The 27,567-nt window shown below is 34.8% G+C and overlaps 2 protein-coding genes and 2 long non-coding RNA genes across 5 annotated transcripts; 3 read left to right on the top strand and 1 right to left on the bottom strand.

Annotated features, from left to right (window-relative positions):
• Positions 1-663: 663 nt before the first annotated feature.
• On the top strand, positions 664-6,672 carry LOC137137559 (low affinity immunoglobulin gamma Fc region receptor III-B-like). Its single transcript, XM_067524009.1, has 6 exons — positions 664-715; positions 894-953; positions 2,632-2,877; positions 3,215-3,460; positions 3,650-3,889; positions 4,007-6,672. Exons 1-6 carry the CDS (start codon positions 685-687, stop codon positions 4,147-4,149), a joined length of 966 nt encoding a protein of 321 aa, XP_067380110.1. The 5' UTR covers positions 664-684; the 3' UTR covers positions 4,150-6,672.
• An 820-nt stretch (positions 6,673-7,492) lies between these two features.
• On the bottom strand, positions 7,493-10,717 carry LOC137137544 (butyrophilin subfamily 3 member A2-like). Its single transcript, XM_067523985.1, has 7 exons — positions 10,700-10,717; positions 9,870-9,987; positions 9,439-9,789; positions 9,073-9,354; positions 8,717-8,761; positions 8,478-8,579; positions 7,493-8,286 (listed from the first exon to the last, which is right to left on the bottom strand). The coding sequence occupies exons 2-7, from the start codon at positions 9,976-9,978 to the stop codon at positions 7,844-7,846; spliced, it is 1,332 nt and encodes a 443-aa protein (XP_067380086.1). The 5' UTR covers positions 9,979-9,987; positions 10,700-10,717; the 3' UTR covers positions 7,493-7,843.
• Positions 10,718-17,846: 7,129 nt separating this feature from the next.
• Positions 17,847-18,630, top strand: LOC137137585 (uncharacterized). The gene is made up of 3 exons (XR_010915755.1): positions 17,847-18,001; positions 18,194-18,231; positions 18,565-18,630. It is a non-coding gene; the product is annotated as an uncharacterized lncRNA (long non-coding RNA).
• A 2,264-nt stretch (positions 18,631-20,894) lies between these two features.
• Positions 20,895-27,291, top strand: LOC137137583 (uncharacterized). Of its 2 annotated transcripts, none has more exons than XR_010915753.1 (7): positions 20,895-20,935; positions 21,585-22,667; positions 23,428-23,793; positions 24,795-24,869; positions 25,491-25,565; positions 26,138-26,209; positions 26,457-27,291. It is a non-coding gene; the product is annotated as an uncharacterized lncRNA (long non-coding RNA). The 2 variants fall into 2 exon arrangements; XR_010915752.1 differs by having other exon boundaries at positions 23,425-23,793.
• The last annotated feature ends 276 nt before the right edge of the window (positions 27,292-27,567 follow it).

The raw sequence follows: 27,567 nt of genomic DNA, 5'->3' as shown, positions 1-27,567 counted from the left end.
TAAAAGTAATGAGGTTAGAAGGTTTAAAAACCACATGAAGAGAACAGAGACGTGACCTATTTTAGAAGACGTCAGTTTGTCTTCTTCAGGGTTTTATTTAGCTACAGCAGATAATAATGTGAGCTGCTCAAACTAGAGATCACACGTGGTTTAATGGCCCTTTAAGAGGTTCAGTAGAAATAAATACGTTTGTACTCTTTTAAAGAAACAAAGGGCAGTTTTGTTTTTTGTTTTTTATTAAGGAGTGAAATTTAGTTCAAACTAGAAATTATAATAAAACTTATGTTGATTTTGCTGTTCATTGTTTCCTGTGTGATGTGAGAACTAATAGAAATAAAACCTTTCTAAACATTAATTGTGTATTATTGTGCTTTATGTGAAAGAGACTGGTGTAAATGTATTCACACTGAGTGTATTTAGATACTTTAAAATAAAATATCTTATGGTTTATTTACAGGGCAATCAAGCTTTTAAATATACATAGATTGAACAAAAACATTACAAAGACTCAATTACAGATCCAGTCCAAGATTCAGGCCAAGAAGTTTCACCGTGTTGCAGTTAGTTTGTGCAGACGTGGCTTCAGTACTTGTTTAACATTGTCTATTATAAGCCACACAGGAAACAAGGTTCACGTTTCCCTCCAGCTGTTTCAGTCTGATATTCAATCAGCAGCAAGACAACATGGAAGATACAGCTCTCTGCATCAGACTGTGTGAGTACTGGTTCAGCTTTTCTGTCAACTTATAGCTGTTATATATCAGAAAACCTAGTACAATAGAAGACTTTTAATTATAGTACTAGTAGTTATATTAACAATATCCAACCAGAATATATTATTGCGCACAAGCAAAGACCTCACTCACTGATGGCTAACACTTGTCTTCCTTCAGTATTGTTTATATTGCTGCTTCTGGCTGCACATATTCATCACAATAATGCTGAGAAAACTGGTAAGTATAAGAAATATTCAACACAAAGATTATTTGCATTTTTACTTTCCCCGACAAATTTGCAAAGTTCAAAGAAAACCTATGAACATAACTTTGGCTTCCAGCTCAACATGTTTTTTTTATTTTCTCGTATTCAGCTTTCAGCATCGTTCCATCCAGGCTGTAGCTCTTTGAATATGAGTCAGTCTTTTTTTACCTGTGAGGGCATTAATGTGTCTGCTGAATGGAAAGTGAGGAGCAAAAAATGAATTAACAACAAAATGAATACTGTTGTGAAAGGACAGAAAAGCAACACAGTCAACATCACTGTCACTGGTACAGTATGTTTACCCCAAGTGAAGATGTCACTTTCAAAGAATAAAAATAATTTAGTGTTTAAATAAATGCAAAATGTATTGTTTTAAAAAAATGAATAGACAGGAGCAGAATAATATATAAGCACGTATAGAATTATAAGTTGTTGTTTTTTTTTTTGGTTTTTTTTTGTCTTTTCTGCTTATCCCATGAGTTCAGATTCGCCACAGTAGATCATTTGTCGGCATGTTAATTTGGCACAGTTATTAGGCCGGATGCCCTTCCTGCTGCAGCCCTCCCGAATTTCGACTGGGCTTGGGTCCGGCACTGTGCGGATGGAGATGGCCTGTTGGGGTTTGGTAGGAGCAGGGTGTAAACCGCCGACCCTATTGTCGCCCCAAGTATAGAAGTATACTATACTATACTATATCCACACAGACCCAATTATTACAAAAAAGTTTATTTAAAACTGCAAATTGCAAATGACTTGTTGAAAGCAGTTTTGACTGAAAAATATTAAATAAATTAAACCTTTGTGTTTAAATAATGTAATGGGCAAAAGGACATTTGAAATAACAAAGAAATGGATAAACTTACTTGTAAAGCAATTATATCTGTGCATTCAGTGGATATGAAATTAAACACCAGTGAGATTTTAGAACAGTAAATGTTACATTACAAACATTTTTTATTAGTATAACAATATCACATTGATTGCATAAGACATTAATCAAATGGGAATAAAAATAACAATAATATAAAATACTGTATACTGTACTATAACCTTAAACAAGCACTTGTGGTAGCCTACGTAAATTGTTACTGTTAACTGGCCATTTAATTTACCACACAATAACAGAAAAGTAAGAAAGTTGGTCCATCGAAGGTAATTTTGTAGGGACACGTTATATTAGAATAATAAGGAGCCTTTTCATAGATGAGCAGCTTTCGGCTTGTAAATTCAGGGGCCGCAGCAGAAAGTGTTCTGCACACTTTTTTTACGCTGGATGCCATTCCTGCTGCAACCCTACTCACTTTTTATCCCTTTGGCCCTTGTTGGCTGGGTGGGGCCACACCTGGTGAGGTGGGATTCAATTCCGTGACCTTTTTGCATCCCAACCCGATGCTCTACCCATTGAGCCACAAGGCCCTCTAATTATGGGCTTCTATGATTTCCAAATAATATTAACATTGTTTGGGCGAACCAGTTGTAAATTAGTCTGTACACAGTTATTTACTCTATTTTGGATCCTTCATGTGATGTCACCAAATATTAACATGAAGCCAAAACAAGGTAATTTTATCACAGTAATTTATGCACTGATTATTATTTCTGAGCTTTGAATGCATCAGGTTTTGTTTTATATTTTTGTGTGTTGTTTAGCTGGTTCTGTGCTTCTGGAGAGTCCTCTTTTTCCAGTGATGGAGGGAGATGATGTGACTCTACGCTGCAGAAACAAGATGTCTTTGATCAACCTCACAGCTAATTTCTATAAGGATGACGTCCTTATCAGCTGCAGTGCTACAGGATACATGACCATCCACAGTGTTATGAAGTCCGATGAGGGACTCTACAAATGTAACATATCTGGGGCTGGAGAATCACCAGTGAGCTGGCTGAGTGTCATAGGTAAACTGGTTTTATAAAATGGAGGCTAAAACAAATAAATTAATGTTTCATACTTTAAATTTGCATGAAAATATGCTTGTAGACATTTGAAATATTTTTGAAAAGCCCCCCTTGACCCTGAACAGGATAAGGGGCTAAGATATTGAATGGATGGATGGACAAAGCAAATATAATAATTGTAACTTTATAACCATCTCATTAGTTCACTCAAGTAAACTAATCACCTAGTTGTGCTCTAATCGTTGTAACACAACAATGTTATTTTCACATTAAATGCATTTTTGATTCAAAACAGTTATGTAACAATAATAAAATATTTTTTTAATATGTTGGTTAGCTAGTGCAGTGATCCTGGACAGTCCTATTCATCCCGTAATGGAAGGAGACTCAGTGACTCTTCGCTGCAGAAAGACAGAAACTGCCACAGACCACATAGCTGATTTCTACAGCCATGGCATCTACATTGGAACAGGCTATAATGGAGAAATGACCATCCACAGTGTTTCAAAGTCTGATGAAGGACCACTTAAGTGCAGCATCTCAGGAGCTGGAGACTCACCAGAGAGGTGGCTGACTGTGACAGGTCAGAAAAAGATTTTATGCAGATGATAAAGGAAAATGACACTGTGAGACTTAAATCAGTCAGATTGTTTCATCAAATTCAAAACATTTAAAAATGTGGAAATCAGTTTGTTTCACCAGTTACATAGTTGTCAACTCCATCATCATTAACGTTACCTTTTTATGTTTTTACAAACTACTTGCAAATCAGTCGCAGTGATCCTAGAAACTCCAGTGCTTCCAGTGATAGAAGGTGAATCTGTGACTCTGCACTGTAGAAACAAGATGGCCACCAGCAACATGGCTCATTTTTATAAAAATGACATTTTTATTGGGAGCAGCTTCACTGGGAACTTAACCCTCCAAAGTATTACCAAGTCTGATGAAGGACGCTACAAGTGTAACGTCTCAGGAGGTCAAGAATCAGCACAGAACTGGCTTGATGTCAGAGGTACGATGAAGTGAAACATTACTAATTTTTTTGGTAACTGTTTTGATTGTATTAAATAAAAAACGCTAAGGCCTTGTAGAATTCTATTACAAGTAATACTTCCTGTTATTCTTGCAGAGTGTCCAAATAAGGCTATCCAACTTTGTTCTGACCAACTTCCTGTTCTCCTCTACCTGTTCGTAAGAACTGTTGCAACCATTTTATGGGTGGCGCTGTTGCTTCTCGTGTTAAGAAAACATCACTATTACCAAGATTGGTAAAAAAAAACAAAAAAAAACTGCTATATATGTATTTGTTCTCCCATGTTTGTCTTCTTGCTTTTGCACCAGCCACAATAAACTGAGTTTTGTATGCATCAAGTTAAAGTACGTTTAAACAGAAACGGTCGATGATCAGTGTAAATGTAGGTGCCATCAGCATAATGTGCTGTTCTTGAGTCGAGCTTTTTTGACCACTGTACTGAGAGATAAAGTTTCTCAAGGTCGAATACAGGTGAAGATATTTTAAGTTCAACCACCTCACTGCTTAAAACACCCAGCAGTTTCCTCTTATATATTTTTTTTTCTTTTGACTCGAGTGTGTACACTCTATCTACTCGATGATGGGAAGTCTTTAACTTTCTGCAGAATAACCACATCATCTCTGCATGTCTCTGAAAAGAAGCTCATTGTTTTTATGGTAAATTAAAGTTAGAAAACATACCGGGTGATGGCAGAATGTTTCCACTAGTCCATATGCTTTAAGTACTTAATTTATTATATCAATAATAACAAAAAGTTATCATCTGTTTTTTTAGTGGACAGTTTCTAAACATAACTGCAATTGATTACAAATTAACAAAAAAATAAATAGCAACAGTATGTTTAAGGGAAAGAAGTCTAAGTCGTACTGGCTTCACTTATAGTAGGATGTTTGTCTGTACATTTCCTCCAGTGTTAGGAAGAAGACAACGGTATTACTGTTTAAGCTGTAAAGTCATTGGAATTAACACAAGTTTCAAGGAACAGCTCTGTCTTCCAGCAAAGCATGTTGGGAGTTCTGAAATTGCACATGAAGTAAATTATACAGCACAGTCATGTGTAAAAGTTAGTACCACCAGTTTTAACTCTTTTTTTTGCCTGTTGCATGTTTGTAAAATATTATAAAAAACATCTGATCGTAGTGGATCTTAGTGATAGGAATTTACAAGCTCAGATAAAAACCAACAACTTTATTTTTAATTATATACTTTTTTACTAGAATTTACATTATTTCTTTAACAAAAATGAAACCAAAAAGCAATAAACATGTGGGCAGTACTAAGTGCTCCCTTACTGCTTCAATTGCAGCAAAGTGTAGCTAATCATTGGCTCTTGATCAGTTGATCATCAAGAGGTCTGCAGATGTCTATTAAAGCAGAAAAGTTGGCAGTTTGCTGGTCTGTAGATTTAGTTGTCTGGTTACACAATGTCAACCAGAAGAGACATATGCACACAGAGAAATAACAGAGAAGCAATTATTGTTGCACATGAATCTGGAAAGAGTTAAAACTAGTTTAGGATCACAAATGTTTAAGGTCCAATATACCTTTAACAGCATGCTTGTCGGTTCACTTTTAAAAACGTTATCAACAAAGTCCTAAGATAAAATCATGTGTACTTTGACCAGAGGCATAAACAAATGTGTGTTCACTTTCAAATATAAAGTACAAGCTATGTTAAATATAGTGATATATATGAGGTATTAACAATAATTTGTCCACTCTGCATCTGTCTTTTTAATCTATGTACACTAGTAATTTTATTGTTAAACTCTCTGCATTTAATGTTTCCTAATTAGTTTATTTTTATGTTTGATAGAAATATTTGAAATGGTTTAAACCAAATGACAAATGACTGCCTCATGATAATTTTCCTCTGTTAGTATCATAACATTGTCAGCTTCTGTAGCAGTTTCTCTGAGTTAAGCTGCAGTCTCTCCAGTCCTTCCTTTTTCCTCTCTAGTTCCCATTTGTCATTTGCTGACGCTGAAAGGTGCCCATTTCATTGGTGATTGAGCTTTCAGTGTAGTGAATTAGAAGCCCCAGTGCTTTAAAATTTGATACCAAAATAGATTAATAAAATAAGAAAAAATCAAAAAAACTTCCTTTTTGTTCTTTCTTGCACGTGCATGTACAGCGTTAAATCTTAACCCCAAAAAGTGACTAAAATGCTCCATGTGTGGCAGGAAGCTCATTTTGAGGCCTCGTTTTATTGTCTTCAGATGTTTCAAGTGATCTTGAAATATTGTGTTTTGTTGTGCCAGAACTGACTTTAGCCACAACACCCCAAACATTACAGCCTTATGACAGATCTTATAGGTTTAATTGTTGATCAAACACAGCAACACACATAGAAAAACACATCTTAAAATACCTTAAAACCACATAAATAACAATAAAAAAATAAAGAGTTTTGAGCAAATATTTAGAAAATCCTGACAGCTCCCACCATGTGATTACTAAAAAGGTGCTATGTTCAAACAATACAAAACAATGCAATATAATATAAAAACAGAAAAAGTTGCAGTGCAGGTTTAACTAAAATCAGTCCCAGTAACAGCAAATATTTTTCCTTTTTTTTTAATAACATAAAGTGCTATGGTCAGTGAATACTTTGAACTTGTTATTGGTACCAATGGACCTTATAGAAGTACAATGTGCAAACAAGACAACATAAAACTTGAATGTAGCACTAAAATCTCATCCAGGGTCTCTGATAGCTTCCATTTTTAAATTGTACATGTCTGGACTTCCTTAGCGCATCTACGGTGTCATCAAATGATACCTGGCTAGAAAACTCACAAAAGGTTTATGTGACAAATATAAGATAAGATAAGATCAAACTTTATTGTTGCAATTGCGAAGAAATTTGTTAAGCAGCACACAGGAGCAGCATAATGTGCAAGAAGCATTTTTAAAGTATTTACAAAGATTAAGAAGTGGAATATATAATGTATATACAAACATTTATAAAATAAACAAATATTACTAGCACAAAACTATCATTATTAAATATGTAAACTAAGGATTTGGTTTAGCTCCGCACTATCCAGAGACACAGTGCTTAAAATATTAGTGGAAGCACCAATAAAATTCAAATAAAATATATTCATTAAACAAAAGTACAGTGTGTGGTCAAAGCGTTTAAATAAAAAAATTGCTGTTTCATAATCTGTGTTCACTTTGTACTGTATTCACTTCTGGACTGCATTACAACATTCAGACAATGTTTGTGTATTTAGCAGGGAAATGTCCACTTTGACACTATATTAATAAAGATTTTAAGACCAAATAATATTTGTGCTACTTACTATTGTTCACCTGAAACCGATGGCACCTCCTGCAGTATACAGTCAGTTACCACATGAACTAACAACATGTGTAATGATCCTAAGCAAACTGTTTAGTGAAGCTGAAATCAAACTTGAAGGCACAGTAACAGGAATCACTTTCATTTGTATTCCAGTGTTACACAGCAGGAGTGTAATTTTATTCAATAACTGGCATTTGTTGTTTTCTAATAAGATGCTGTATAAAAAAAGAGAAACAGTTTAAAAAGATTCAGGACAGACAGACAGACAGAATTGCAGTCATGGAGTTTATTCAGGTTCCTCAATACAAAACATGACAAACTAGGAGTTGTGTCTAATACAGACAGTAGCAATAAAAAGACAATCATAAAGGAACACAATAAATTTTTGAGTTTGTCTGTATTTTATTGGCTCTATGCCAAAATGTCCAATCTTGCAGTAAAGCATAAGTACAATAATTTTTGTATCAATACCATATTCATTTCTAGCATCTACAGAATTATTAGCTTTTTATAGTTACTCTGGCTGCACTTAACGAGTGGTTTGATTTTATACTGAACATTTGCAGTAACCTCAGATACAACATCTCCGAGGTCTCACACATGTGCAGAAGGTCGACTCTGGCTAATCTCTGTGAGGATGAGCCGCATCACTTTGACTTTCTGACTCCTTCACCTGCAGGTTCAGCATCTTCATGTGTTTTTCTAACCTCCTCTTCGTGTCTTTTATTCTAGTGATTTCACCTTCTGTTTTCTGCATCAGTATATCCACATTCAGCTGTCCTTTTTCTACATAATCTTTACTCTTCTCTAGATGAAATTGAGCATTTAGCAGGTGTTGTTTTTCTCTGAAATATCCTTCTTTTTTATCTGTAGCTTTTTCTTTCTCACTCTGTGCTATTTCCTGCTCCAGTAACTGGAGCTTCCTCTTGTTCTCCTCCTCCATTTTCTCTGTCTCCTCCAGCTGCTGTCTGAGTTCGCCTCTATGGATTTTCAGTCCTTTCTTTAGGTTTTTCAGAAAGGTGAGAACAGCTGCCAGTGCATCCAGTTCTTCTTGGGTCCTCTGGGCTTGTGTATAAAAAGTTTTATAAAAAGGTAGTTAATATGATGGTGCCATACTTCCAAAGGTATTCAGAGTGGAAATGTCAATTAATACAACAATATTTTTACACAGAAACACTTTGACAAAGTCAATTTCTTCATTTAACTATAACAGCGATGTGTGTGGTGATATTAGAAAAGAGAAGAAAAAAACTCACTGAGTGTTATTTTTATATATGTCCAGGCAATGAAGGCTATGATCAGGCATCCAATAAAACCAGATAAGCCACCAACAACGAAGGTAACAAATAAATAAACAGCTGGAAGGAAAACATTTCAAACACTATTAATTGATTTTCCTAAATATCTAATAAAAGTGATAATGGACTGTCGTTTATTGTGCTTTAAATTATATCTAGTAGTATACAGCATTTTAACATCAGTATGTTAAATGTACCTTCCTGTAAGTCTTCATAAAATTGTTCCTCTTCACTAATAATGCCTGGTGAATACATCAAAAATGAAACTTTTTTAATGAAACACACTTCAGCCATAAACCAGCAGTTATTCACATGAGCTCTCAGACATGATAACTAATCCCACTTAATACATGTCAGTTAAGTAACAAAAAGTTCGCAACAATCGCTGCTTGCTGCACAGATGAAAATGAAGGGAACAGTCAAGACGATACTGAAACGACTATCAAAACCAGATGGGACTGCAGGGAGTTAGCTGAAGATCAAAAAAACTGGCAGTTATATTAAACTTCAGCTGTTTAAGTCTGACAAAGACTCATTTTACATGAGAAGTCACCTTTAACTTTAATGCGTGTCTCTCTGGTCTGGTTGATGTTGTTCTGTTGGACTCTACAGGTGAATCTCTTTCCGTGTCCCTTGTCCACAGTGACTCTGCGGCTGACAGTATAGAGGTCATCAGGACCTCTGACTGTCTTTGTAGGTCCAGCAGGGAGGACGTTTCCCTCACCGTCCAACCACAGCACCTCAGGCTTTGGATACCAGCCTTCAGACTTACACTTCAACACCACTCCACCACTATCTGTGTTATTAGCAGTTATTTCTGGAGAGGAGACAGAACCTGATAAAAGAGTAGATTAAAACAAGAATGATTCATTTAAATGTAAAGATATGTACGAGCATTATGCAAATTACGACCACTTACCAACAAGAAGCTCAACAGTTGAGGCTTTTCCCTGTGAGGGGAAGTAGCATCTATATCTTCCGTTATCAGAGTGTTTCACGTCAGAGAGGCTCAATGAAAGGTCTCCGTGCTCCAGTTTCTCCAGAGACAGTGATGTTCTTCCTCTGTAAGATGGGTTTTGGTTAACTTCAAGGTTTTGACCTTCATGCCACACATGGACAAATCTGTTTATTCCATGTTCCAGGTCAAGTCTCTCCCACTCCAGACTCTTGGAAACAACATTTGTTGCAGGTTCCAGGCGACATGGTAAAATAACGTCTTCACCTTCTAACGCTGTTATTAATTGAGATGGTTCTGTGTCCTGAGACTGACCTGGAAATGATCATGATTTACTGTCATTCTCCATTAAAAACAAAATGACTGTTTTAATTTTTATTTACTGTGCAAAATACCTGTACAAGAGTCTGTCAGTTGAAGGAGAATTACAGACTGTAGAAGAAGCAAAGCACTGAAGGAAATGAGCAGATGTTTGAGAGAGTCTTTGTAATTTAGGGAAAGCATCTTGGAGTTCTGAGGAGAAAGTAAAAAAAATGTAAAATGTTATTTAGTTGAACACAAAATAAATGAAATTTTTTAAATCAGGTACCGATTAAACAATAAACACACACGGATCAATAGCAAAGATGCAAAATTTGTCATTACACAGAAAACACAAATCATATTTTTTAATGTAGGAAATGTAGGTTTTGACCATTCAATAGAATGTTGCATGCTAACAGTCTGTTCTAATTTCCAAGGCGTCCTTTTGCATTATATACTGATGCCCAAATTATCTGTTTGCATCGATGGTCGAGGCACGAAGATTTTTCGGTGTTCCTGTGTAAAATAGAATAATCTTACTGTACATAATAAATACATGAATTAAAAACATAAAACAGTAGTTATGCTTTCTAATGTCAGTTACACATAGGCAGTAAACAGGCAGCACTGCTGTAAGTGCAGCACTCATTTATCATTATTTCATATGTAAATTAATTATTTTTTCTTAACACTAATCCAGAGACATATTACTTCAAAAGGAACATACCTGCTGCAAAACTGTGTCAGGTTTTACTTCAGACAAAGAGCTAAGACTGTGTGGTCAAAGTGCTCGAACTAAAGACAACAAAATGTACTTTGACCTGTTTCATAATTTATGTTCCTTCACTTTGTAAATTCACTTCTCCACTTAACAATATTTAGACAATGTTCATGTATGTTGCAAAGAGAAATGTCCCCCTACCTTAACGCTATGACAATAACACGTTTAAGACTTTATAATATTTGTGATTTTTACTGTAGCTCCTCTAAAACCAGCCACACCTCCTGCAGTGACGGCCACTTCATGTGAACATGAATCATTATGTATAATGTGTGGTGGTGAGATAATGAATAACTAAATAAATTCAGTGTGCACACCAAGATGAAATCCAGATTGAAGGCAAAATACAATTATTGAATGTCACTTTAATTTTATTTAAATGTTACTTAACAGTAATAATATAATTTCATTCAACAACAATCATTTGCTGTGTTCTTACGCTTTATAAAGAAATAAAAACTAAAAATCAACTCTCCATCTAATCTGTGTGAAGATGAGCTGCATCACTTTGACCTTCTGCCTCCTCCAGCTGCAGGTTCATCCCCTCCATGTAGTTTTCTACCTTCCTCTTCCTGTTTGTTAATCTAGTGATTTCACCTTCTGTTTTTTGCAGCAGTTTCTCCATATTTAGCTGTTGTTTCTCTACATCTTCTTTTCGCTTCTTTAGTTTCCACTGAGCATTTAACAGGTTTTGTTTTTGTCTTAAATAGCCTTCGGTTTTATGTGTAGCTTTTTCTTTCTCACTCTCTGCTAATTCCTGCTCCACTAACTGGAGTTCCATCCCAGCTGCCAGTGCATCCAGTTCTAAATTGAAAGATTAGCAAATAAAAGATTTACAGCTATTAATAAAAGGTCCTTCATATGATGGTGCAGTATTCAGAGTGGAAATGTTGATCAATATAGAAACATTTTACCATAACACATTTATTTCCTTTATTTAACCAACAGAATGATGTTTTTTAATGAACGAAAAAATCTTGACAAAAGTGGAATTTCTACTGTAATAATGCAAATACATTAATAATTATAAGAATAATAACAATAACAATCAAGCACATATTAATTTGAACTAAGCCAGACCTGCTCATTAATCCTCTGTGCACCATATTCATATCCCATTATATGGAGATCATTTACATAAAAAAACAAGACAAAATTTAATACCCACTAAAAAATTTGTTCCAAAAGCATGTCAGCAAAAAGTACATTCCTAAATGTATAAATACTGGCGTAGAGTCAGTCTTACGTGATAACAACCTGTTTGATGGTTATTAATTTTTTTTTTAGGTTCCATTAATAGATAATGATAAATATCACTGTACAGATATTTAGTGAAATTCATCCCTGAAATTACGAGTAAAAGTAAAAACCTGTGTCCAAATCTGTGTTTATCTGGTTTTGTTTTCCCTCCTCTATCCTTTTGCTACTGTCAGAATTAATCTGACAGTAGCAATTAATTATACCACCATTAATTATACCACAACATCAATTAATTTTATACTGCAACATCAGTGGTATATGTTAACATTGAGCCTAAAGTAACAATGAAAAGGAAAGAGAAGTAAGTCTAGTCTACATGAGTGCACACGGTGAGAGGACATTTAGCTTTGAGGGTAAAAGTTTTAACTAAAATACAAACTAAGGACTTATTCATTATTTAATACATGTTTAGAATAAAAGAAACAGCTAAAAAGACTTTGTCTTGTTTCACTATCCCCCCAAATAAAGTCAGTGGGATAATATTTAATCTTGGTATCAGCCAGATATGTTTCATTAAAAACAGTTTCTTTCACTTTCACCGTTTGTTGGTGTTAACTTATGAACTTTAGACACAAATTATGATTCGAGATAAATGAGTGACCAATAATAACGAGGGTGCTGCATTAGATATAGCCTCAAGAAAATTATATATCTTTAATCATTCACAAGATATGATACAATAATGCAATATTGGCACATATCATTTACCTTAATAGTTGTAAGATCAAGGCAGTTGAAGAAAAGTGGAACGTTTGTGATTATATACATTTTGATTGTAAAATTCTGAAAACTGAGTTGTTCAAGCTGTAAATGTGTAGTAACTGATTTTAGTATAATCATAACGAACTGATTCATGTCCCCTCCATATCATGTATAAAACAGGCAGCCAGTTTATAATTAATAAAGTATGTGCAGCCAATTCAGAGAAAGCGCTTCATGATACAAGTATGTTTTATAGTTTATAGGTTTATAGTATTTAAAATAGTAAAATTACAAATAAAAACAGTAGCATTCCAAATTATACACTTTCTTTGTCTTTAGATTATGATTAGAGACACAACAGTGTGTTGCTGCTAGCAGCAGCTTGGAAACCTCCTCACAATGACAAAGATAAGTTAATGAATACAAAATATTTATTGTGTCCACCTTCTTAGCTTTGCTTGTTACTATAGTAACATTTCCTTCTTGGCAGTATGGGCAAAGTATGACTGTGGCTGACAGTAAGCTGATCACATATTTTTGTCATAAACTAAATTAGTGGACATGTAGAAAAGGCCTCAGAATTCATAGTATAATATTGGTATTTAAGATTGCAACTATAGGTTTGTGTGGGTCCATTATGTTGGTTGAGTAATGAACACACATCTCTATATCAATTATGTTTTAAATTTAATTTCAATTTATTTTGTGTCACTATATTTAACATGACTAACTACTTCAGGAGCAACTTCAAGTCCCATCCACCCATTTCATCCACATCTATCCTGCTTTTGCCACAGTAGCAGAAAGAAAAAGAAATATCATATTTGGGGAAAATAAAGCAAATTTTATTATGTTTTTTTAATTTTATTTTATTCCTAGGGATGTTCCCCATCATACAAAGAATTTCATCCCAGCATGAGCCAGTGGAGAGACATAAAAAGACACGATTCCATAAACGTTTACATGAGACAAGATACCATTTATATTCATAAATTGCACACTTGTAAATTCATAAAACAAATAAAATATATCCTAAAAAATCTATGTTATTGCATAGTTGCATATTCATTTAACAACTTTAGTGGACATTGTGAAAAGCTGCAAAAGAATAAGTTCAAAGAAGTAAGATTTTATTTAAAAAAGAAAACAAAACATGTTGTTTCAGCTCCACAAGACGTCGGTTCAAAAGTCCTCCCATAACATTTTTTATCCACGGCAAACCAGATAAGGTCTGTTCCATTTCTTTTATCTGTTGCATTTTAGATTTGAATTCACTTCATCCCTTTTCTCCTAAACCAAACTACAGACAATCTTAAACAATCCATCTATCATTTACTGTGTCACAGGGACTGACATTTGGATTAAAGTAGATTTACCAATAAAGAAGTTCACAATAAATCCAACATTTGAAAAACATTTAATTGAGTTTGAGAATTTGCTAGTCCACACCTCGGACATCTGTCCTTGCTGGTACAACCGTGCCCCTAAACCTACCAGGCTTCTTGATAGTTGTTTGGACTGACGCTGTGTCTCTGAGGCTGTAGTCAAAAACCTTGCCAAGGCTGGTTACTGGTTTCTCAGTGATTGATGGTATTAATACGGAATCCACAGAGAAACGAAACTTGTCCACCACTTTCCTGCTGTTCAGGACCATGGATCTAGACTTTGTTTGTTTAAAGCTTATTCTTGCCCAAAAAACGAGTTTGACCAGGCCCATGAGGATCAACCTGCACCCTGGCACTGATGTAGTGGTGACCATCAAATCATCAATAAAGGCTCTGATGGGAGGCTGTCAGATTCCAGACTTGGATAGAGGGCCTCTGCACCCTGTCTCAGCAGCCTTTATTAACATATTAACAGCAAAGATCACGAACATTGTACAACCAGTCATGATCCCTTTCTCGAGCCAGTGCCAGTTCGATGCTATGCTCCCTGACGTAACTCTAAGCCTGAAGTTCCCATAATACTCTAGAATGAGGTCCTTCATCTTACAAGGTATGTTGTCTTGGTCCAGGGTGGTCTCAACCAGGGTGTGGGGGATCAACCCATATGCATTGGCAAGGTCCAACCAAAGCACTGCTAGGTCTCCATTTCCTTCTCGTGCCTCCCTGATCAGTTGTGTAATCACTACAGTGTGTTCCAGGCACCCTGGGATTCCAGGAAATCTGTACTGATGTATCAAAGCACTTGTTCTTCAATAGCACATCTGTCATCCTTCCAACAACGATGCTAAAGAAGATCTTTCCCTCAATGCTGAGAAGTGAGATGGATCAAGCTTGGTCTAATTCTCCTTAGGGATCCGGACTCCCTCTGCCTGTCTCCACTGTTCTACAATTGTTCCTCTTCACCAAATCAGTATCTTACAAAAGAATTGGAGAAGCCCTGGACAGTACTTGTACACTTTTAATGGTAAACTTCTGGGGACTAGCTGCACAGGTTATTCTGTGATTACAGAAAAAATAAAAAAATCCCATCAGGAATAAGCCTTGGACATTGTCATTTCACTCATAGTATGTGGGGTACTCTGTCCTGTCCCCCACTGTCTAACATTTTTAATTAGATTTTGTTTTACTCTGTCCTTCAAGATTTTAAGGTCAAACGCATGGTTTCTGCCCACTGACAGTTAACTAGCTGAGACCTCCCTGAGCAACTGAATCTAAAAAAAGCTTCATAATGTTATCAACTGCAGTGGCCTCTATTCTGCAGAGGAAACGGAAGTCCTTCAACAACTACATATTTTACTTCTGCTCAGTCAGATGCTTAGTTTGCAGCAAGACAACATGGAGGTGACAGCACTCTGCATCAAATTGAGTGAGTGATATCTGGTCTTATACTGAGTTCAAACTCAGATTCATCTGATGCAGATTTAATGTCTATTAAATGATATTAATGTTCAAATTTAAATTTAGGCAGTTTGTGCAATGTAATTTTTTCATCACTTATATATAATACAAGCAACAAAGCATTGTACAGGTAAACATTACTTACGTACCTAAAACTCTTACAAATCACAGGTACAGTATATATATAGCCTTTTATATACTATTATTCACAATTAACTGTTCTTTACACCCAGGTAATTGACCTGTATGCAAACTCGAATATACAGCATTAATACATCTCATTTTTGTTTGTCCCCAAGTAAACATTCTCACTTTTTAAGTTTATTATATTCTAGTCAATTATATATTTGTTTTTAAATACAATTTGGAAAACAGGCATTCACAGACATTGGGGTTATGAGAATAATATTTACCATTAAAGCTAATTAGAAGCCTTGATGCTGCCCAACAGAAGTGTATGTTTGCTAAAAAAAGTCATTATAGTTTAAACTATTCACAATTTCTTCCTCACTGTTGCATATGCAGCATTTGCTTTTCAGCAAATAATATAATTATAGCATATAAAGACATCTACTGAGTATCTGATACTAGCCTATTGTGTCTTCCCACCAGTGTTTAATCTGTTTTTGCTGCTCACTGCTCGAGGTAAAAGCAGCTACTCTGCTCAGGAAGATGGTAAGTTGAAATTTATTTACTAACTGCAAACACAAATTATTTGTTCTTTTCCACAATGTTAACACATGTATATTTAATTTACTTTTAGTCTTATGCTGGGTTCAGACTGCATGATTACTAGCCCAAGCCTAATACCTAGATGTGTTAACTATACAATGTTGTATTTTTTCTTAGTCAGGAATCTAGGTTTTGCTACTATCAATTTGAAATATTATGTATTATTTCAAATGGCAATGACACATAACGTGTCATAATGGTCTCCTTTTTTTCTTTCTTTTCTTTCTCTGCAACATATTCTTAAAGAGGTAGAGCTGTAATTTGGGTAGTGGTCTCTTATTTTTCTTTTCTCTGTCACAGGTGAAGTTTTTCTTCGCATTGATCCAAACAAACTACAGTTCTTTGATTATGAATCCATATCGTTACGCTGTGCAGGGTCTCATGGCCCAACTGAGTGGAGAGTTATGAAAAAGCTTCCCTCACAGTCTCAGTGGGAAACATCAGCAGGATCCTTAAACATCACACCTGCCCTTGTATCACACAGTGGAGAGTACTTTTGTGAAAATGAAGAGGGAGAAAGAAGCAACAGCATCAACATCACCATCACTGGTGCAGTTTGTTTGTAACTATTATGTCAAGCTGAAATTCAGTTGGTAAAACAGTTGTCATCAAATCACAGAGTTGGCCTAAAGTTGTCCTCAGCCTTTTTTACATACTTGTAAAAGCATCTGCTAAATCACTAAAGTTAATTGTGTCAGATAACCTTCAGCAAAAACTTGTAGGAGCATAATATTTATGATTGGACCCCAGTGTCTCTGTTTTTGGTGAAATTCATACATAAGAAGTTTTGTATTTAAGATTCTGTTACGATTTTTTTGTATCTTCAGCTGGTGATATGATTCTAGAGAGTCCTGCTCTTCCTGTGAGGGAGGGAGACAATGTGGTTCTGCGCTGTAGAAAAAGATCTTTCCCCAACCTGCCAAGTGATTTCTACAAAGATGGCATCTTATTTAATACTGGATATTTAGGTGAAGTGATTATTGACAAGGTTTCTACATCTGATGAAGGATCCTACAAGTGTCGTATCTCTGTATCTCATGAAGAGTCACAAGAAGCCCAGCTGACTGTCACAGGTGAGACATATGAGTGTTTCTGACAAATAAATGATACTTGCAAATCAGTTTGTCAAGTACTTCATCAAATTAAGAAAAAAATTATAATTCAAATATTTAAGTAGACTTTAAATTTTAAGGTCATCAGAAAGTTGCAATGTTATTTACATAATACAAACACAGTTAAACAGAAAGAAAAACCTGCATGTAGTTTTTTTATTCTTACACCTTCACCATTTGTGGAACTAAAAATACATTTTGTCTTGACTGTGGTGCCAGAAAGGCTCATCTCATCACACCCTTCCTGTGACATTCTGAAATTTTATGTATTTAAAAAATGTAATTGGCATCAGAATTATTACATTTCTCTGTGTGGAGGCCAGTAATGTCAGAACAAATTAGATGTCAATGTAGATAATTGTTGTCAAAATATTTTAATAACCAAAAAATAAATAAAAAATGAATGGCCGTGTTGCATAAGAAGCATGGGGACAAACTAAACTATAACGTATCTTGTGTTTCACAAAAAACTGAAAACCCGTCTTGTATTACACACTATTGTTTTTGATTTGACTTTTCAATAACTGCTCATTAATATTTGTTTTTATCGCATCATTTCTGATTCATTCTGCACTTATATCTCAGTTTATACTCACATTTGTGTGCACTATATTTAAAACTTTCCACAGCAAATATTACTCCTGCTCCTCAAGTGACAACACCTGAATATGGCCAAGAGAGTCCTCACACTGGATCCATTCAGCTCTCAGAAGTGTTACGAATTATCTTTACACTTTTTTGTTTGGCTCTGCTGGTGTTGCTGGTGGGGCTACTGCAGTGTCGGAAAAACAAAGGTACCAAATATACAGTACATGGGAGCAGTGGAAAGTATGTTGCACTTAAAGTTCATGCCCATGTATTTTATGTGGTATCCGCACAAGCATTTTTCTTTTTCATCAAAGTTCTTTCTGGATCTAAATTTAGGAAAATAATTCAGATCCAAATTTTCTTTTTCGTAAATATAGACTTTTCTGTCTCCCATCTAGTTTATGCTTTTCTTTTGAGACACCAGGATCAGACCCAGGTGAGTCTCACATAATTAACAAACAGAAAGCAGGACAATTGTATATTTCTTTTGGTATAAAATTAATTCAAATAGGCTAAAATGCTAATTAACATACTTTTCTTAGACTACTTTCATTACCATAGTACTTAATACAAAATATCAGTATTGCATTGTCTCAAAGAGGCTGCTGCTGCACAGCAAGATAACAGATATAATTATAATCAAGTATGATTAAATAAAAACATGTATTTCTATTGGGATATCAAGACTAAATGATAAGTCTAAATGTATACACAATATGGTCTTTAAACTACAAAAATAAAAAATGTTTATTTCCTTTGTATGTTACAGTCTGAACAGGCGGATGGATGTGTTCCACATGCAGCCATAAACACTCACAAAACAAAAGATAGAGGTAGGTTGTTCAAATTTACCTATGTGACATTTACGCACACTGTGGTAGTGGTGAGATAATTTGATCTTTTGGTTTTGTTGCAGATTTTGTAACAATACTGTTTTTGTGTGTGTTGCTAAGATCACTTGTGAAAGTGAATGTGTCCATTGAGGACAGACATTTTTGTTCAGCCAAAAGTTATTTTTTTAATCATGTTTTTAGCAATACACAACATGTAAGTTGATAAAAATAAATGGTTGTAATCTATTACTCTTCTTGACCTGTATATCTCCATGTGTCTTCCACGTTGATGACAGGAAAAGCACCGGACTGAAGAATGAGACTGTGCAAGACATGAAGAAATGCAAAGATACTTTAAACGGCCACAGTCATTTGTAGGGTTTTAAGTGAACATACAGTTTTCAGATTTTTGGTGAACATATAACTTGATTAACAATCAAATTATTTCTTTGTCTTTTAGCTTTATAATCAAAATCTTATCAATCTGCAAAATTCTTAATTTACCGTAAGTATAGGTATTTCAGTGTTGTACTGACCATTGTAACCATTTAATCAACATGTGAATTAAAAGGTTAGAGAAAGTAAAGGTTGTAGTGCATTTTAGGTGCATTCTGAAAAGTTGAATATCCCTAAATTTTTGTGAGTAATGTATATATTTATTTGTTTACTTAATTATTATGTATAACAGCTACTGCAAAACAAACTTTAATTTTTTTGTAACAATTTAATGGTTACAATGACAAAGTTGCTGGTGGCAGTTCGGTTAAGCTGTGACTAAGTGTTATTCATAGTTATGCAGTCGATGTCCCTACTTTTCCAAAGATTCTTTTTGTGAGAAGATGCTCTATTCTGTAACACGCTAGTATCACTGCAGTAGGACTGAAAATTAATAACTTCACAAAACTTCCTTTTGTGTTGCAGTAGTGGTTACACATAATAATTAATAAGTACTACTCACAAAAAATCAGGGATATTCGACTTTCAGGTGAAATTTTAGAATGCACCTAAAAAAAAGAAAATTACAGGTGAACTTAATGTAACTATGTTGTGATGTTGTAATTGTAATGATTAAGTAAAACACAGCTGTTATTTCAATGTTTAAGATACATTTTGATGAAAATTTACCATAATAAAATATAAGTGTTTAATCAGAGTTAGAAGGTCACTGGTCTATCATCAACCTTTCTGTGTGGAGTGAATGTTCTAACTGTACGATCGTGAGTTTCCTCAACATATTCTCATCCCACAGTGTCACGTAATGATGCCTATATATAGACACACACTCTACATCACTGCTTTAGGTTTTAAAATTAAACATCAGGGGTTTCAATTGTATATTTGATTACAGACAGTAGCTTCAGGGTCACCTCTGGAGTTAGAACAGGCTGGTTACAGGTCATCCAGTTTTCTCCCACAGCCTTGAATCAAGCATGTTAGCTTATCAGTTAACTCTAAATTGCCTGTAGGTGTGAGTGTGAATGTTTGTCTCTGTGTATGTCTCTCTGTCAGCCCTGACAAAGACAAGCAACCTGTCCAAGATGGACCATGGCATTCACCAGGTGACAGTTGGGTTCAGCCCCAGCCCCCTATGACCCTATTAATCTAAGAATAAAATCATGGCCAAAACCTGATTGTTACTTACCTTCAGGTGAAACCCAACACATACTGTAGTATGTTCCCTTAAAGTTCTCATTGGCACTAATACATTTATGCAATGATAATTATTGATCATTATGAAGAAATTGATCTGAATAATAGTGGTGGACGTATTAATCCATAGAAGGGACCATCATATTGGATTGATAAAGTCAGGTTCACATACTATTGGCCACAGTGTATCTATGAACTATGTTCCACAGCACAGAGAAGTAGTAGATAACCTGTCACAGTCCTTTATTTCTTGGCCAGGAAGTCAAACAGAGTCTAATCCATGCTGTGATTACAAGAAATAAAGAAAAATATTTAACATGACCACAGTGGAATTAGGTTTGGTTTATCATTTTTATCTGTCTCTCACTCTGTCAAACTGACATTAGATTATGTCATTCAAGCTTTTTAGTTTAAGCTCAGAAACACAGTGTTTCTGCCCACTGACAGTTAACAACTACATAACCAGTAACATTGTCCCCCAACTGAAGCAGCAACTGCATCTAAAAAAAAAAGGTTATAATGCTATAAACTGCAGTGGCCTCTATTGTGCAGAGGAAACGGAAGTATTTCAAAAATGACATGTTTTACTTCTACTCAGTCAGATGCTCAGTTTGCAGCAAGACAACATGGAGGTGGCAGCGCTCTGCATCAAATTGAGTGAGTTATATCTGATGTTAAACTGCATTTAAACAGATTCATCTAATGTAGATCTACTTTCTTTTAAATGACCTTAAAATTCTAATGAAATTCACTTAACTTTAGGCATTTTGAACAATTTAATTTAATTTTTAATGATATAAACATTGTACAGGTACTTTAACTAAACTGTTAAAAAGGTACAGTACAACATCTAATATTTTATATACTATTTACAATGAACTGTTAATTAGATCATATTGTTCATTTACATTACAAGTACTTTGTTATACAGAATGCAAATACCAACATACAGCATAAAGTCTTTATGACTGTGTATATTATTACATATCTAATTTTTGATGGTTGTCCGTAAGTGAAGATTCACAGTTTTTAGTTTCTTATATTGTAGTAAATGTTATATTTGTTAATTTACAGAACATGAGATTGATATTTAACATTATAACTAATTAGAATCCTTGATGTTGCCCAACAGTAGTGTATGTTTGCGGTAAAGGTTTATTATATTTTGAATTATTCACAATTTATTATTCTCCTGTTTGTGGCTTGTACAGTATCTGCTTTTCAGCAGCCCTGTGCAAATTCATGCACAGTATATACAGACACTACTATAAACCTAATATATAGTTATGTTTCACTTTCCCACCAGTCTTTAATCTCTTCTTGGTTCTCACTGCTCGAGGTAAGAGCAGTTACTCTGCTCAGAAAGCTGGTAAGTTGAGATTTATTATCTGTTCTTTTCCTTAAAGTTTTGTACATGAATATTTTCATGTTAACATTGAGGTTTTCTCGAATGTTGACATGTGATATATGTTGAATTCAGTGTTAATTCAGGGAAGATTTTGCTAGTGAACACAGCACTACTACCTTTTCATGGAACACTGTTGGATTTAGTCTCAGCTGACAAAGAGCTACTCAGTGTTCACTGTGCAACAAATATTATTAAAGAATGGATCTGTAATTTGGGAAGATGTCTCGAATTTTTTTCTTGCACAGGTGAAGTTTTTCTTCGTATTGATCAAAACAAACTACAGTTCTTTGAATATGAATCTATATCATTACGGTGTGCAGGGTCTCATGGCCCAACGGAATGGAGAGTTATGAATAAGCTTCCCTCACAGTCTACTCAGTGGGAAACATCAGCAGGATCCTTAAACATCACACCTGCCCTTGTATCACACAGTGGACAGTACTTTTGTGAAAATGTAGAGGGAGAAAGAAGCAATAACATCAACATGGTACAGTTTGTTTGTAACTATGATGTCAAAACATTTTAAACTTTTCAGAAACATTATTTTCGTAATGTGGCCTTCAGCAAATACTTATATGAGCATAATAATATTTATGATTGAAGGTTGTTTTCATGAAATTCATGTTCAACCGTCATGGTTTTATTGCTTGATCTCAGAATACACCATTTTTTTATATTAAGAAAAAGGATTTAAATATCTGTTTTATATATGATTTTATCGTTCTTGATCTTCAGCTGGTGATGTGATTCTGGAGAGTCCTGCTCTTCCTGTGAAGGAAGGAGATAATGTGGTTTTGTGCTGTAGAACAAGAACAAGCCACAATCCACCGAGTGATTTTTATGAAGATGGCATCATTATTAAAACATAATATTCAGGCAAAATGACTTTTCTCAAGATTTCTACATCTGATGAAGGACTCTACAAATGTGGTATCTCTGGATCTGGTGGAGAATCACCAGAAAGCTGGCTGACTGTCATAGGTGAGACCTGAGCACTTTGCTGAGCTGATCAATTAATCTGAAAACAAAATTTTAGGGTCATCAGAAGTTTGGAATGTTAACGACATAATACAAACAGTTAAACAGAAGGAATAACCTGCGTGTATCATTCTTTATTCTTACACCTTCATGATTTGTGGAACCAAAAAATAAATTTTATCTTGAATGTGGTGCCAGAAAAAAATCATCTCATCACAGTCTTTCTGTGAGATTATAAAATTTAATGTATTAAATAATTTAATTGGCATCAAAATGATCAGATGTCGCTGTCTAGAGGCCAATAATGTCAAAACCAAATTCAATGTCAACCAATTGTTAAAACATTTAAATCATCACAAAAAACGCATTTTGGCAGTGATACCAGAGAAATGTGGTTATGAACAGCTGTATTTACACTGAAACAGTTTTCATTAACTCGTAAACTGTACTGTAAAATATATTTATGTATTTACTAAATGCAGCAACATCTAAGAATACAATTTCTAAAACTTTTACATAAAAATTAAGTAAAATTATATTTTATCTAAATTGACCCATCACCAAACATGTTCAATCTTCTCAGGTTTAATCAGGAACCGTTGATAAAAAAAAATTATTGTTGTTACTGTTATTCATTATACACTAGTCGTATAGGTTCAGTCTTTCAGTAACTACACATTAATAATTATTTTTTTATCACATAATTTCTTATTCATTCTACACTTATATTTCAGTAACTACTGTTTTAAAATGTCAACAGCAGATATTAATCCTGCTCCTCCAGTGACACCACCTGAAAATGGCCAAGAGACTCCTACTAATCCTCCTCACATTCAGCTCTCCGTCCTCTTATCGATTATCTTCCATATCTTTTTTCTGTCTCTACTGCTGTTGGTGGTGGGGCGACTGCAGTATCGGAAACACAGAGGGGTAGTACTTTAGACATCTAAAAAGAATGTGTTAAGTAACAGTGACGTTCTTGGCCATATTTCATATTCACACATATTGGCCATATTTCAATTATTACTATTTTTGAAACGTTCCAATTCAAATTCTCTGTCTTACTTAATTTTTAGATTTTGCTTTTCATGCTTTTCTTCTGAGACGCCATCACCAGGAACAGACCCAGGTGAGTATCAAATAATGAACAAATGCATTAGCACTGTATAGTTCTTTCATCATAACATTTAATTAGGTAAGAAAATATGTTAATTAGCATTGTAGTCCACCTTAGACTACCTCCACTTCTTATCCCTGTCAACTAAGAATAAAATCCCCATACAATTACACTGCAAACATTTTCATGTTTATGTTTTCACAAGAAATATAACTACGTCCCCTGTGAACATAATGAAAATATGTTGACATGTAACACAAATGGTGAATGTAATACAAAACATATAAAATATATTTTTGTCTGCCAAAATATTTGATTTAGTTTTCTGTCGTAGTAATGTACAGTTTGTGTGACTACAGCGTTATTAAAGTACTTTATGGTTGTGTAGTTACAGCAGCTGGTTACACAAAGGAAGATTGAGGGCTGGTGTAAAATGTTACACAAAACGTATGTCATCACTTTTAAAAACATCCAAAATCTTTCCTTAACACTAAACCCTCAGTAGGTTTGTATTGTTTTTTTGCCTAAACCTAACCAGACACAGGACTCAGGAACCAAACTCTGATCTCTGGACTCTGACAGTCCTATGCTTTGTACACCTGCCCCCTTCCACAACCACCTCCTGGCAGCTCCCTTTGCCTTAATAAAGGTTTATTTCATTCAAAAGATATGTTGCATCAAGGCATAATGATTAAGTCATTATGTTCCCTACAAAAAGTTATTGTGTTTACAATTTGGTTATATACAGTAGGAACATCATTTTTAGGAGACAGGGTTGCATTACTACAGTATTTAATACAAAATATCAGTAGTGTAGTGTCTCAAAGAGAGGATATCACTGTATGTTACTATAATGCCACTTCTTTTAAGGGGTATGATTAAATAAAATGCACACATTTTTAATGGACTACGAAGAGTAAATGATAGATTGTTAAATTAATATAAATAGTATAAACAGTCTTTAAACTACAAAAATAATGTTGAAATAAAAGTTTGTTTATTGTATGTTTCAGCCTATGAAGACATTGCTGTATCTGTTCCACAGGCAGCTTTAAACAGTAACATCACAAAACAAAAGAGGAAAGGAGGTAAGTTTTTCAAAGTTTACCATGTGACATGTTTTTGTCCACTGTGGTGTTTGTGATATAATTTAGTTTTGTTACGATGACCAAATAAAGTGCAGCTATAACATGTGTCAATTGTCAGAGAAGATTCTCAGTCATCCTGGCTTACTTATGTTTGAATCATGTCTACTGGACTTCTTTTCCTTGGTTAGAAGTATTTCGCAACTTATCCAAACAGCTTCTTCAGTCTGTTAAAATTGCTGGAAAACCCAGTTATATCCTCCATTTTTTTTCACCCAGGCCTAAATAGGCTTGTTATGATGGGAGGTGGGAACAGAGTGGAGTTACGAGATGTAATGATTACGACCCTAAACCCCTAAGATGGGGTTTTATAGTTGTGACTATCTTGGTGGACATGGTGGAAGCTTCCTGGGACAGGTATCATTATTTTTCATGCTGCCTTTTCATCCGTCATCAGGGAGCTTAAGACCACTTCTGGAGGATATAACTGGATATAGGATATAAATTTCCCTCACAATTCTCATAATCACGTGCAACAAAAAGTGGAAAGTGTTTATTGAATTCCTATTCAAAATAGGAGATGACCACATAGAGGGTACTGTTTACCTTATGTTCGCATTTCAGGTTGTCAAAAGGAAAATGTGGTGGATCCAAACAATGTGACATATGCTGCTGTCATTGTAAAGAGGAAGGAAGGAGGTATGTTTGTTCTATTAGCATTAGTGAGTCAATAATTGACTAAGAGTGGAACAAAAAAACATATTACATTTGTTTGCATTCATTAATAAATTATTAAACTACAATAGCCTATTCAAAGTAAATGAAATACTTTCATGTGAGAGCTTCATGTAACTTGCAGCACCTGTGTCTATTTTTTAAGAGGGAGTGTTTCTTACAGTCATACTGAAAAACCACCATTTTATATCTTCTGTGTGTTCACACACGCTTTCTATAATTACAGAGCTGCTACAGCTTTTAAATACACTCACTGTGGTCTACTACCATCATCATTATAGATGAGTTTGTATTGAGGAAGACACTGAGTTTTTGATGGGACACTAATTTGATGTGTAACACACTTTTATGAGAATATTTATTTTTTAAGTTGATCAAAATAGTTTAACTGACTTTCATATAAAACAGTGATGTTATGTTTTATAATTGTTTTTATGTATATTCATCAACCTCTAATTTTAAACAGCTGATCTAAGAATATTTAACGTGAAAATTTACATGCAGTCTTTTATAAATGTTAATATTTTCCTTCTCAGTTTCTAGGGAGCCAAATGTATCAGATCCAAACAGATCAACCTATGCTGTTGTCATGCGGAGGACGGAGAAAGGTACTTTCATTGTTTTTGTATTGTGGTGGTGTTGTGGAGCATATACCAAAGTTACAATAATTTTTAAAATCACTTGTAATAATCAACGTGTTCATCCAGAGTAGACCTTTTTGATTGGCCAACATGCTTTACTGAATATAAATGTGTATGTACACACATTTATATACAGTAAAGCATATTCAAGCATTTTGAATAACATGCTAATGTACTAATTATTTTGACATGTTTACTTCTATATGTCTTATAGGTTACTGACAGGAAAAACACCTGACAGAAGAATTAAAGGCGAAGATGAAGAAAGGCAAAACTACTTTAGACAGCAACAGTCATTTGTAGTTTTATAAGTGAACATACCCAGTTTTCAGCTTTTTGTAGATGCAGCTGCATTTGGTTGGTTTTAAATAGAATGGCTGTTGAAAGCATTTTACAATAGACTGAAACCATATTGTATCAAGTCTAAAATCAACATTAGTCTTCATCAGCACATCAGTGTATTAAAAGTGTTGTGGTTTGTTACAGAGGGACAGTTAAACCACCATGTTTTATCTGCTCGGCCTGATCACACGTCTGAAGACGCTGTTATCGAGAACAGAGCTGCTGCAGCCCTTAAAAAAAACTCTCTGTGGTTAATGTCTTGTTAAGCATCAGCTTGACCTCACACAAACTCGTGAAGTGGCAGGTCTTTACCTGTACATTACTGAGACAATGAAGTAATGATACAAGAGAATCTGTGTAACTTGTCTATAAACTTGTATGTCTTTGTATAAAAGCGGTGGAAACAATGTAACCAACTGTCAGACGTGCAGCAGCACTGTGTTCAAGCATGAATTGGTATTCAGCAGGCACTTTACTGTACCTCTGTATATAAAGTTTCATGTTTATATTTCTATTGCATTTATTTATATTATATTATACATCAAATCTCTAGGGCCTGGTTAATTAGTTGACATGTGTTTGTGTGTAAGGTACTTTTTTTGTGTGTTCAGAAATGCTGTAAATTAATGTAATAAAGCAACAGAACACGCAAAAGGTTCCCTAATGCAACGTTGTTACATTTGAAAGATGAGGGAAGGTTATAAAATTAGTCACATTTCAGCCCTGTTTTCTCACTGTCTGTTTTATAACCTTGTCCTACCACCTGCCAAGTATTTCCACACTTTTTCTCTTTGTTTGCTTTGCAGCCACCTGACCCCCCCTCTTTCTGTTTCCATTTAACTCAGTCACATGTCAGAACATAAACTTGAGTTTATGGGTTTGCATAATAGACCAAGTTCAGCCTATTCTGGCTAAGAGCATATACACGTGTTAAAGGTGGAGTTGTCAACATTGGCAGAACCAATAATGAAGTACTAAAAGGG

The sequence above is a fragment of the Channa argus genome, chromosome 12, assembly GCF_033026475.1.
Source record: "Channa argus isolate prfri chromosome 12, Channa argus male v1.0, whole genome shotgun sequence".
NCBI lineage: Eukaryota > Metazoa > Chordata > Actinopteri > Anabantiformes > Channidae > Channa > Channa argus.
The sequence above is the reverse complement of the archived record's forward strand: the minus strand, read 5'-3'. Positions and strand labels throughout refer to the sequence as shown.